Source organism: Oncorhynchus gorbuscha, linkage group LG11 (assembly GCF_021184085.1).
Source record: "Oncorhynchus gorbuscha isolate QuinsamMale2020 ecotype Even-year linkage group LG11, OgorEven_v1.0, whole genome shotgun sequence".
In the NCBI taxonomy this organism is placed as follows: Eukaryota; Metazoa; Chordata; class Actinopteri; order Salmoniformes; family Salmonidae; genus Oncorhynchus; species Oncorhynchus gorbuscha.
Genome location: NC_060183.1, coordinates 44,052,892 through 44,066,315, shown reverse-complemented (window position 1 = coordinate 44,066,315; position 13,424 = coordinate 44,052,892). Strand labels below are relative to the sequence as shown.

General features: G+C 46.8%; 1 protein-coding gene across 5 annotated transcripts in view; it reads left to right on the top strand.

Annotated features, from left to right (window-relative positions):
- rasgrf2a (Ras protein-specific guanine nucleotide-releasing factor 2a) overlaps positions 1-13,424 on the top strand; it is a 73,758-nt gene that overhangs the window by 52,369 nt on the left and 7,965 nt on the right. For 3 of the 5 annotated variants that reach the window (XM_046369741.1, XM_046369739.1, XM_046369740.1), the window contains exons 4-17: positions 661-1,004; positions 1,122-1,201; positions 1,291-1,484; positions 1,610-1,719; positions 2,146-2,264; positions 2,550-2,713; positions 10,416-10,482; positions 10,594-10,730; positions 10,915-10,997; positions 11,133-11,381; positions 11,651-11,743; positions 11,990-12,534; positions 12,648-12,875; positions 13,042-13,148. In XM_046369741.1, the coding sequence (XP_046225697.1) occupies positions 661-1,004; positions 1,122-1,201; positions 1,291-1,484; positions 1,610-1,719; positions 2,146-2,264; positions 2,550-2,713; positions 10,416-10,482; positions 10,594-10,730; positions 10,915-10,997; positions 11,133-11,381; positions 11,651-11,743; positions 11,990-12,534; positions 12,648-12,875; positions 13,042-13,148 (2,520 nt within the window). The remainder of the gene's footprint in view (positions 1-660; positions 1,005-1,121; positions 1,202-1,290; positions 1,485-1,609; positions 1,720-2,145; positions 2,265-2,549; positions 2,714-10,415; positions 10,483-10,593; positions 10,731-10,914; positions 10,998-11,132; positions 11,382-11,650; positions 11,744-11,989; positions 12,535-12,647; positions 12,876-13,041; positions 13,149-13,424) is intronic. The other 2 variants (XM_046369742.1, XM_046369743.1) reach the window with 1 other exon arrangement.

The following is a 13,424-nucleotide window of genomic DNA, read 5'->3' as shown; positions in this document are numbered from 1 at the left end:
GACTGTTGTCTGTTGACTGTGGACTGTTGTGTGTTGACTGTGGACTGGTGTGTGTGGACTGGTGTGTGTTGTGTGTTGACTGTGGACTGGTGTGTGTTGACTGTGGACTGTTGTGTGTTGACTGTGGACTGTTGTGTGTGGACTGGTGTGTGTTGACTGTGGACTGTTGTGTGTGGACTGGTGTGTGTTGTCTGTGGACTGTTGTGTGTGGACTGGTGTGTGTTGACTGTGGACTGTTGTGTGTTGACTGTGGACTGTTGTGTGTGGACTGGTGTGTGTTGACTGTGGACTGTTGTGTGTTGACTGTGGACTGTTGTGTGTGGACTGGTGTGTGTTGTGTGTTGACTGTGGACTGTTGTGTGTTGACTGTGGACTGTTGTGTGTGGACTGGTGTGTGTTGACTGTGGACTGTTGTGTGTTGTCTGTGGACTGTTGTGTGTGGACTGGTGTGTGTTGACTGTGGACTGTTGTGTGTTGTCTGTGGACTGTTGTGTGTGGACTGGTGTGTGTTGACTGTGGACTGTTGTGTGTTGAATGTGGACTGTTGTGTGTGGACTGGTGTGTGTTGTCTGTGGACTGTTGTGTGTGGACTGGTGTGTGTTGACTGTGGACTGTTGTGTGTTGACTGGTGTGTGTTGACTGTGGTCTGTGTGCTTCCAGATCGTGCTGTTGAACAAGGCCAAGGAGAGAATGCTGCCTTACCAGACCAACCAGGAGGAGGAGGACCCAGACATTAAAAAGATCAAAAAGGTCCAGAGTTTCATGCGAGGCTGGCTGTGTCGGAGGAAGTGGAAGATCATCGTCCAGGACTACATCTGTTCCCCCCACGCTGAGAACATGAGGAAGAGGAACCACATCGTGTTCAACATGGTGGAGGCCGAGACCGAGTACGTCTGCCAGCTCTCTGTCCTGGTCAACTTCTTCCTCAGGCCGCTACGTATGGCCGCCAGCTCCAAGAAACCTCCCATCAGCCACGATGACGTCAGCAGCATCTTCCTCAACAGGTAAACACACCGTCTGACCCCCCTCCAGAATCAACCCACAGCCCCTACCCCCTAGACACTTGCGAACGGATTGAATAGATGTCACAGCAATATATTTTTCTTCTTTGTGTCCCTTAGTGAGACCATCATGTTCCTCCATGAGATCTTTCATCAGGGCCTGAAGGCTCGGATAGCCAACTGGCCCACGCTGGTGCTGGGTGAGATAAGAGGTGTCTATGTTGGGTCAAATCTAGCTAACCTCTACCATTATCTTTGTGTGGGATGTTTTATGTGTCTGTCTCCCCAGCGGACCTGTTTGACATCCTGCTGCCCATGCTGAACATCTACCAGGAGTTTGTGAGGAACCACCAGTACAGCCTGCAGGTCCTGGCCAACTGTAAACAGAACCGGGACTTGGACAAGCTGCTGAAGCAGTATGAGGCGAACGCTGCCTGTGAGGGACGCATGCTGGAGACCTTCCTCACGTACCCCATGTTCCAGGTAGCACGTTGCACACGCGCGCGTCATTAACCTCCGCCCTTTCACCCCTCCTCTTCCACATGTTAGTATACGGCCCAGATCTGACTGACTGACTGACTGACTGACAACTCTCCGTTGTGTTTCAGATCCCTCGTTACATCATCACTCTCCATGAGCTGCTGGCACACACGCCTCATGAGCACGTGGAGCGCAAGAGCCTGGAGTTCGCCAAGTCCAAACTAGAGGAGCTGTCAAAGTGAGGATAACGGAGCTGTAGTGGTTGTGTAGTAGATCATGTAGCCAACAGTGGTTGTGTAGTAGATCATGTAGTCAACAGTAGTTGTGTAGTAGATCATGTAGCCAACAGTGGTTGTGTAGTAGATCATGTAGCCAACAGTAGTTGTGTGGTCGGTAATGTAGTTAGCAGTTGTTGTGTAGTAGGTAATGTAGTTAACAGTGATTGTGTGGTAGATAATGTAGTTAACAGTGGTTGTGTGGTAGATAATGTAGTTAACAGCTGTTGTGTGGTGGATAATATAGCTAATGGTGGTTGTGTGGTGGATAATGTAGTTAACAGTGGTTGTGTTGTGGATAATGTAGCTAATGGTGGTTGTGCGGTAGATAATGTTGTTAACCATGGTTGTGTGGTGGATAATGTAGCTAATGGTGGTTGTGTTGTCAGGATGATGCATGATGAGGTGAGCGATACAGAGAACATTCGTAAGAATCTGGCCATCGAGAGAATGATCGTAGAAGGCTGTGACATATTGCTTGATACCAGCCAGACCTTTGTCAGACAGGGTGAGTACACACACACACACACACACACACACACACACACACACATACTGTACAAATGCACTCACACACACACACACACACACACACACACACACACACACACACACACACACACACACACACACACACACACACACACACACACACACACACACAGCCAGAATCCCGATCATTATAAGCTGGCTACTGGTAACTGTCATCAGTAGTACAGTATGTGTAGCCTATGTTTTTTGTTTTTTCCCCCTCCCACCAAACTCACACACACACACACACTCTACCCATCAGGCTCTCTGATCCAGCTCCCATCCAGCAGTGAACGGGGCATGCTCAGTAAGGTCCGTCTGGGCTCTCTGTCCCTCAGGAAGGAAGGAGAACGACAGTGCTTCCTATTTACGAAACACTTCCTTGTCTGCACACGCACCTCCGGGGGAAAGCTGCACCTGCTCAAGGTGAGAGTCAAACACACACACAGACACATTATGCATGTACAGATGTCCGATCTTAATTTGATCACTGTTTTGTCGCGTTAAATTTTCCTGCGCAACAGGGACTTAAAATGAGTCTCATGATTCAGATGCTTTCACAAAAACGTATTCAGGGGGCAGTCGAGTCATTCAGACCAGCGCCAGCTATCAAAATCATATTCCGTCTCTGACTTTGATCATAGGCTATCACCCCCACATTCAAATGGACTCATCTGAAATGTATCCATACACGTGTCCATTAGGCCTATAGATGTATTTATTTTATCAGCATCAATTAGATTGAGCAATAAAAGTCCCACTTTTATTCCATAGGCTTAGATCCGCACTGTGCAGCGGTTATTCCATAGGCTTAGATCCGCACTGTGCAGCTGTTATTCCATAGGCTTAGATCCGCACTGTGCAGCTGTTATTCCATAGGCTTAGATCCGCACTGTGCAGCTGTTATTCCATAGGCTTAGATCCGCACTGTGCAGCTGTTATTCCATAGGCTTAGATCCGCACTGTGCAGCTGTTATTCCATAGGCTTAGATCCGCACTGTGCAGCTGTTATTCTATAGGCTGGGATCCGCACTGTGCAGCTGTTATTCTATAGGCTGGGATCCGCACTGTGCAGCTGTTATTCTATAGGCTGGGATCCGCACTGTGCAGCTGTTATTCTATAGGCTGGGATCCGCACTGTGCAGCTGTTATTCTATAGGCTGGGATCCGCACTGTGCAGCTGTTATTCTATAGGCTGGGATCCGCACTGTGCAGCTGTTATTCCATAGGCTGGGATCCGCACTGTGCAGCTGTTATTCTATAGGCTGGGATCCGCACTGTGCAGCTGTTATTCCATAGGCTTAGATCCGCACTGTGCAGCTGTTATTCCATAGGCTTAGATCCGCACTGTGCAGCTGTTATTCCATAGGCTTAGATCCGCACTGTGCAGCTGTTATTCCATAGGCTTAGATCCGCACTGTGCAGCTGTTATTCCATAGGCTTAGATCCGCACTGTGCAGCTGTTATTCCATAGGCTTAGATCCGCACTGTGCAGCTGTTATTCCATAGGCTTAGATCCGCACTGTGCAGCTGTTATTCCATAGGCTTAGATCCGCACTGTGCAGCTGTTATTCCATAGGCTTAGATCCGCACTGTGCAGCTGTTATTCCATAGGCTTAGATCCGCACTGTGCAGCTGTTATTCCATAGGCTTAGATCCGCACTGTGCAGCTGTTATTCCATAGGCTTAGATCCGCTCTGTGCAGCAGTTGCAAGAGCACATTTTTCACTGGCTGTCCACTGGTTTCAAAAACAATGATTGACAGGCAGTGAAAACGTCTTGTATTCAACCATTATTGGGTTCAAATAGACATTTAGATTTGTGAACAGCCATCAACAACAACCACAATCCGTAAGACACAAATAGCTAAATGAGAGAACAGCAGTGTGATTCACATTAATGCGCTAGGTAGATATTAATAATAAGTGATATCCATATCACCTTAGGCTACACCACTGCTCTCATCCTGACCTCCAAGCGTTTATTCAAGTTGGATAATCTTTGGATGCCCGACAGCAGTCGCCCATTGGAAGACACAGCTTAGATTGTAGCCTACAAAAGCCCATTGCTGCTCTTTTCCCGTGATCCATCAAACACATTTGGTGTGTCATCGTAGTGGTCTCTGACTTGTGGTCAGACTCGTTCAGGTGGAACAAACTTGAACTTGCGCCTTTTTTCAATGCTGATTTGAATGTCATTGAGAAAAGTATCCCCCCAAAATGTGCAAACATCCTTTCTGAATTTAAAAGTCATCCTCGGAGTAATCATCTAGTTTTTCAAAAGTATCTGTAATCTGATTACAGTAGTTTTGCTGTTAATGTAATGGATTACAGTTACCGTTTTTTTGCAATTATTATTTTGCAATTATTATCTATTACTCCCCAACCCTGATAGGCTACACCTAAACTATAGCCTACATAGGCCTGTAATATCAGATGTAATGACAAGATGTAAAAGCAGGCAAAAAGAAACTTGGCCCATGATTTTTTAAATCTACAGTGTATTATCAAAAAACTAAAAACATTTCAAGGTTTATCACGATCTTAAGGTTATGAATCAACTGTCAAAATGTAGTTTAATCATGGCCTGGAGCAGTCTAGTTGTTAGGACCGCTTCTTTATAATACCAACATGTCTGTAATACCAACATGTTTCAAATAGACCACCACAGTCCCTGTGCCCAAGAACACTAAGGTAACCTGCCTAAATGACTACCGACCTGTAGCACTCTATAGCCATGAAGTGCTTTGAAAGGCTGGTCATGGCTCATATCAACACCATTATCCCAGAGACCCTAGACCCACTCCAATTTGCAAACCGCTCCAACAGATCCACAGATGATGTAATCTCTACTGCACTCCACACTGCTCTTTCCCACCTGGACAAAAGGAATACCTATGTGAGAATGCTGTTCATTGACTACAGCTCAGCGTTCAACACCACAGTCCCCACAAAGCTCATCACTAAGCTAAGGACCCTGGGACTAAACACCTCCCTCTGCAACTGGAACGTGGACTTCCTCATGTGGCACCCCCAGGTGGTAATGGTAAGTAACAACACATCCGCCACTCTGATCCTCAACACAGGGGCCCCTCAGGGGTGCGTGCACGGTCCCCTCCTGTACTCCCTGTTCACTCATGACTGCATGGCCAGGCAAGACTCCATCGGTTTGCCGATGACACAATAGTGGTAGGCCTTATCACCAACAACGAGACAGCCTATAGGGAGGAGGTCAGAGACCTGACCGTGTGGTGCAAGGACAACAACCTCTCCCTCAACGTGATCAAGACAAAGGAGATGATTGTGGACTACAGGAAAAGGAGGACAGAGCACGCCCCCATTCTCATCGACGGGACTGCAGTGGAGTAGGTTGAGAACTTCAAGTTCCTTGGTGTCCACATCACCAACATAACTATCATGGCCCTCAGGAGACGGAAAAGATTTGGCATTGATCTTCAAATCCTCAAAGGTTCTACAGCTGCACCATCGAGAAGCGCTCCAGCAAGCGATACCGGAGCGCCAAGTCTAGGTCCAAAAGGCTTCTTAACAGCTTCTAGCCCCAAGCCATAAGACTCCTGAACAGCTAATCAAAGGGCTACCAGACACCTCTTTTACACAGCTGCTACCCTGTTTATTATCTACACATGGTCACTTTAACTCTACCTACATGTACATATTACCTCAATTACCTCGACTAACCGGTGCCGCTGCACATTGACTCTGTACCGGTACCCCCTGTATATAGCCTCCACATTGACTCTGTACCGGTACCCCCTGTATATAGCCTCCACATTGACTCTGTACCGGTACCCCTGTATATAGCCTCCACATTGACTCTGTACCGGTACTCCCTGTATATAGCCTCCACATTGACTCTGTACCGGTACCCCTGTATATAGCCTCCACATTGACTCTGTACCGGTACCCCCTGTATATAGCCTCCACATTGACTCTGTACCGGTACCCCCTGTATATAGCCTCCACATTGACTCTGTACCGGTACCCCCTGTATATAGCCTCCACATTGACTCTGTACCGTACCCCCTGTATATAGCCTCCACATTGACTCTGTACCGGTACCCCTGTATATAGCCTCCACATTGACTCTGTACCGGTACCCCCTGTATATAGCCTCCACATTGACTCTGTACCGGTACCCCTGTATATAGCCTCCACATTGACTCTGTACCGGTACCCATGTATATAGCCTCCACATTGACTCTGTACCGGTACCCCTGTATATAGACTTCACATTGACTCTGTACCGGTACCCCCTGTATATAGCCTCCACATTGACTCTGTACCGGTACCCCCTGTATATAGCCTCCACATTGACTCTGTACCGGTACCCCCTGTATATAGCCTCCACATTGACTCTGTACCGGTACCCCTGTATATAGCCTCCACATTGACTCTGTACCGTAATACCCTGTATATAGCCTCCACATTGACTCTGTACCGGTACCCCTGTATATAGCCTCCACATTGACTCTGTACCGGTACCCCTGTATATAGCCTCCACATTGACTCTGTACCGTAATACCCTGTATATAGCCTCCACATTGACTCTGTACCGGTACCCCCTGTATATAGCCTCCACATTGACTCTGTACCGGTACCCCCTGTATATAGCCTCCACATTGACTCTGTACCGTAATACCCTGTATATAGCCTCCACATTGACTCTGTACCGGTACCCCTGTATATAGCCTCCACATTGACTCTGTACCGGTACCCCCTGTATATAGCCTCCACATTGACTCTGTACCGGTACCCCTGTATATAGCCTCCACATTGACTCTGTACCGGTACCCCCTGTATATAGCCTCCACATTGACTCTGTACCGGTACCCCCTGTATATAGCCTCCACATTGACTCTGTACCGGTACCCCCTGTATATAGCCTCCACATTGACTCTGTACCGGTACCCCCTGTATATAGCCTCCACATTGACTCTGTACCGGTACCCCTGTATATAGCCTCCACATTGACTCTGTACCGGTACCCCCTGTATATAGCCTCCACATTGACTCTGTACCGGTACCCCCTGTATATAGCCTCCACATTGACTCTGTACCGGTACCCCATGTATATAGCCTCACTATTGTTATTTTACTGCTGCTGTTGAATTATTTTGTACTTTTTTTTCAGATTTTTTTAAAACTTATCCTATTTTTTACTGAACACGTTTTTCTTAAAACTTCTTAAAGCATTGTTGGTTAAGGGCTTGTAAGTAAGCATTTCACTGTATACCGGTTGTATTCGCCACATGTGACAAATAAAATGAGATTTTACATTTAGGCCTACCCTGTCGGCGTGGATTCGATTCCATCCCATACCCTTCTGGCACTAGTTACACATTTCAAATATGGACAGTCCAGGGATATTTTACCCCCGAACTTGATAAGAAATCACCCTACCAGACACTTTTATTAGTAAGACAGATGTATTTAATGGGTAACACACTGCAAATAGGAAACTGATAAGAAAAGCAATCTCTCAAAATAAAATAAAGATACTTATCATACAAAAGAGCCCGAACTCCGAGTGATGTTTCAAATGTTTACTCGGCGAAGATGTAACAGTCGAATACATCCGGTACATTCAGTACAGCGCAGTGTTCATGTATACCCTTAGCTCTCACCCCCTCCCTTCCACAAATATGTACTTCAGATGTATTTGTGCTCCTCCGTGTATTTCACAGTCAGGAGAGGCAATGAGTAACTGAGAGTAGACATTCCTAGTCTACTGCAGTCCGTGAAATCATTGGACTTCTCATGCACAAAGAGCTTCAACCCATCACTACTTTAACTCTCTAAGGATATATCAAAACAATCTGTTCGTCCTACCGATATCATCTTTCAGGGCGCGGTAATCAGGTGACCAATAATGGTTGCAATTGAGATCAGCTGTGCGGGTGAATTTAGCACGTATTGATCGTTTAAACAGACATCAACCGGTGATAATCTAGTGCCATCGATGGTTGCAATAGGTTCCTTGTTATTTGATTATATTCCAATGCGTTCTCTAAACTACCCAATCACATACTGTTTGTGTTCCCCTGTCTGAGTTGATGAGCTGGTTTGGGCCATCAGTTGATTGATAGATGAAGGCCCGCCGTAGAACGATAAACGTTCTTCCAGTGCTCGCCCACGTTTCATACATTACCATTACCACACTGTTATGCGCCGGCTACAGTAGCAAAGGCCTGCTGTGCTTCCAGTTTGATGCCGGCATTTGAAGTCATCCTTGTTGTGGATTGAAAGCCTGTATTGTGTGGCTTTTAAATGTCCTTTCTTAAAGCTGTCAGGATGTGTATGCGTTTGAGCCTATCCAAAGACTATTTTGTTGAGCTGAGACACGTTTCTTTGATCTGTAAATTATCAGGCTATTCGTTTTACTTCTTGAAAACGTTGAAATGAATGCAATTAGCTTGTGAGCCTATAACCTACATTAGGCCATCTAAATAAATTGAAGTCTTTTTTGTTGTTGTTGCTTACCTTGAAGAGCTAGAACAGTGTTGTAAAGATGGAGAAGATAGGGGGATGGGGAGTCAAAGGGAGGTGGGCCGGATTCGAACCATATGTGTGCCAGGGTCAGCGGTTGTAACTCCTGGACCACACAGGCACTGAGGCAATCAGGCAATCAATCAACCAATCATCTACCATTTATCTATATTTATTTCAACGAATATAACGAAAAATAAGTATATCCCCTACAAATATGCCCGTTAATTATAATCCACATAAGAATTCACACAAGACGCTACTTGAACAGGCGCCCAGTGGATCTGCAGTCTAAGGTACAATGTAGGTACGGTGCTGCATTGTACATAAACACCGCTTCAGCTGCCCCCTGGTGGCGATTCTTAATATTTCTCCAGATATTCAAAGCCTCTTGCTGCAGGATTATTTTCCTCAAATGAAGATGCGCCATCTGTACTTTCACGTGGTCAGACACATGCAAACATATACATACGAAATGTGTTGATATACACTACCGGTCAAAAGTTTTCAAACACCTACTTTTTCTTTATTTTGACTATGTTCTACATTGTAGAATAATAGTGAAGACATCAAAACTATGAAATAACACATGGAATCATGTAGTAACCAAAAAAGTGTTAAATAAATCAAAATATATTTTATACTTGAGATTCTTCAAATAGCCACCCTTTGCTTTGATGACAGCTTTGCCAACTCCTGGCATTCTCTCAACCAGCTTCATGAGGTAGTCACCTGGAATGCATTTCAATTAACAGGTGTGCCTACTTAAAAGTTCATTTGTGGAATTTCTTTCCTTCCTGGGTTTGTGCCAATCAGTTGTGTTGTGACAAGGTAGGGGGGTATACAGAAGATAGCCCTATTTGGTAAAAGACCAAGTTCATTAGTTACCAGCCTCAGAAATTGCAGCCCAAATAAATGCTTCACAGAGACACATCTCAACATCGACTGTTCAGAGAAGATTGTGTGAATCAGGCCTTCGTGGTCAAATGTCTGCAAAGAAACCACTACTAAAGGACACCAATAAGAAGAAGTGACTTCCTTGGGCCAAGAAACACAAGTAAAGGACATTAGACCGGTGGAAATGTGTCCTTTAGTCTGGAGTCCAAATTTGAGATTTTTTTGTTCCAACCGCCGAGTTTTGTGAGACATTTTTTTTTCAACAGGACAATGACCCAACACACCTCCAGGCTGTGTAAGGGCTATTTTACCAAGAAGGAGAGTGATGGAGTGCTGCATCAGATGACCTGGCCTCCACAATCCCCGACCTCAACCAATCTCAGCATATGTGGAAACTGTTGCAAAAGCATTTCAGGTGAAGCTGGTTGAGAGAATCCCAAGAGTGTGCAGAGCTGCCATCAAGGAAAAGGGTGGCTATTTGAAGAATCTCAAATATAACATATATTTTGATTTGTTTGACACTTTTTCGGTTACAACATGATTCCATATGTGTCATTTCATAGTTTTGATGCCTTCACTATTATTCTACAATGTAGAAAATAGTACAAATAAAGAAAAACCCTTGAATGAGTAGGTGTTCTAAAATGTGTAGGTAGTAGAAAACATTTGTATGTCAAGCAGATTTTGACACAGTTGACCTTCCCTCTGCCCTTTGACCCTCACAGCAGGGTGGGGTGCTGTCTCTAATAGAATGTACCCTTGTAGAGGAGCTAGATGCCAACGATGAGGACTGTAAGTATCTTTCATAAAGTAATAAATCAATGAATAAGTCAATTCAATCAATCAATCAATCAATACATCAACAAACTTTTGACCTTGATCCTTCCCACCTCCCTCCTGTAGACAATGCAGGAGGTCAGGGCTTCAACCACCTGGAGTTTAAAATCGTGGTGGAACCCCCTGATGGCCCCGCCTTCTCTGTCGTCCTATTGGCTCCCTCCCGCCAGGAGAAAGCTGCCTGGACCAGTGATATCAGTCAGGTAAACATACCTGGGGATGAGATGCCCAGGCCCAAATCAACTCCTACACCTACTGCTTCTGCAAGTCTCTGCACTGATTTTGAAAGAGGTTCAGCACCATGGACAGTAACATGACTGTCTCTGCCCTCTTGTCTCTCTCTGTCTTTCATTCATTCTGTACCTTTTTCTTTCTCTCTGTCTATAGTGTATAGATAATATCCGCTGTAATGGCCTGATGACCAGCGTATTTGAGGAGAACTCTAAAGTAACTGTGCCGCACATGATCAAGTAAGAGCCCAAATAAAGACTGTATATTCTTTTCCACGTCAGTGAGAGTTGATAATCCCCAGGTTATCCAATCCCCTTTTCCCATTTGGGAGATCACCCAATAGCTGATGATCTCATTGATTCTTGTCCCACCAGGTCGGACGCACGGCTGCACAAAGATGATGTGGACATCTGCTTCAGCAAGACACTCAACTCCTGCAAGGTCCCCCAGATCCGCTACGCCAGCGTGGAGCGGCTGCTGGAGAGACTGACTGACCTGCGCTTCCTCTCGATCGACTTCCTCAACACCTTCCTCCACACGTACAGGATCTTTACTACCGCTGCTGTGGTCATGGACAAACTGGCCGACATCTACAAGAAACCTTTTACCTCTATACCGGTCAGGTAGAAAGATATACAGTCTTCTCATGCCACATCACTCCATCACTCCTTCATCCATTCGGTCTCTTCCTCCTTCTATCCTCGTATAATAGACATGCATACTGACCATCACTCTCTCTGTCTCTTTCCTTCTCTTTCCTCCCCCTCCACTCCACTCCTGGTTTTGTCACTCCTCCCCCTCCTTCCACATCTTTTCCTTCGACACCTCCTCTCCCATGCCATCATGCCATCTCCTCTTCTCCTTCTCTCCTCCACTCCTCCTCTCCTCTCAGGGTTCAGTATCACTCCTCCGATCGTCTGTCCATCACGTCTCTCTGTCCTGACTACAGTCTGAAGATCACACGGCTTGCTCTGGACCAAAAAGAGTGACACCCTTTTTTTTCTTCTTTTTTCTCTTACACTCTCCTCTTTTCACTGCCTCTCCATTGACTCTTTCATTGGTTCATTTCACTCATACAGCCTTTCAAACAAAAATACTTTTTCTTCTTGGTTTTAGTTCAGAGGGCTAACATAGATGTTACATAGGTTTCTCATATGACGTAGGAATAATCAAGTGCTTCCTTTTTGTCTTTATCCTCCTCTTCTTCTCCCATCCCTCTGTCCCTCCTCAGGTCTCTGGAGTTGTTCTTTGCCACCAACCAGGGGACGTGGGGAGGCGAGCACCTCAACAACAAATCTCCCCGTCTCTGTCGCAAGTTCTCCTCTCCCCCTCCTCTCACCATCCCCTCCCGCACCTCCTCCCCGGTTCACTCCCGCAAACTCTCCCTCTCCTCGCCGGTCTCCTCCAAGGCAGGGGTCCTAGACCTCTCCACCCCTTCCTCCTCTGCTGCTAACTCCCCCACTTCCTCTCACCCTCCCTCCATCTCCTCCCCCCCTCCCAACGCCACCAGGCCCCCTTCAGGGTTTTCCTCCCCTCCTCCCAATGCCACCCGGGCTCCATCTGGGTTTTCGTCCCCCCCTCCCACCTGTACGCGGGCTCCCAGCCTGCCAACAGTCCTGGGGGTCTCCACCTCCCCTCCCACCACCACAAAAGCCCTTCTAGAACTGAGCCGCCCCACCTGTTCACAGGAACCTGTCCCCCCAACGCCGGAAGAGGGAGGAGACATGCCGCGCATTGACGCATTCTGTGGAAAACTCAGACGCAGCATCCGCAGGGGTAGGCTGGCACACACGTAGACGCACAAACACAGACACACACACACAAACACAGACACACACTCACAAACACAGACACACACTCACTGAGTGCCTGTATATTTTAATTAACAGCTGTTCTGGAGACGGTTTCTCTGGAGAAGTTCCTCCCAGAGTCTAACCCTCAAGTCAGCGAGGACCGAGTCCCCCTGACAGAGTCCCCCTGTCGCTCCCCCTCTACACCCAGACACATGCGATACAGACAGTCTGGAGGTTCCACGGGGGAAAACAATCGTGGTACTATGTCACCAGCCTCAGCCTTTGCTATTGCCACGGCAGCCGCCGGACACGGCAGTTCCCAGGGTAACAGACAACATGAACAATAACAACCGTCTTACCAGCATCATTTACCATTTCACCACAAGTTCTCCTTTCTCTCTCTCTCTTCTCTCTCTCTCTTCTCTCTCTCTCTCTCTCTCTCTCTCTCTCTCTCTCTCTCTCTCTCTCTCTCTCTCTCTCTCTCTCTCAGGTTTCAATAATAGCGAGAGGACCTGTGACAAGGAGTTTATCATCCGTAGAGCTGCTACCAACAGAGTCCTCAACGTACTGCGTCACTGGGTCTCCAAGCACTCACAGGTCTGAACCACATACACACACAACCACTGCCTGCCTACCCCTGTTGTCCTCTGTCCAACTCTCGTGATGTCCAGAGAAATGTCACCCTGCTCCACTGGGGCCCCCTGGTGTCCTGCCCTCTGTAGCAGACAGGACTGTTGCTCTTGAACAAACCCCAGCTCTTACACTACTGTCGCCACCATCTGCTCCGTGGGGCATGAACACACATGCACATTTACGGGATGGTCAGCCCTCATCTCCTGTGTCCTGGTGTGTAGGTGACCATACATGCTGAAA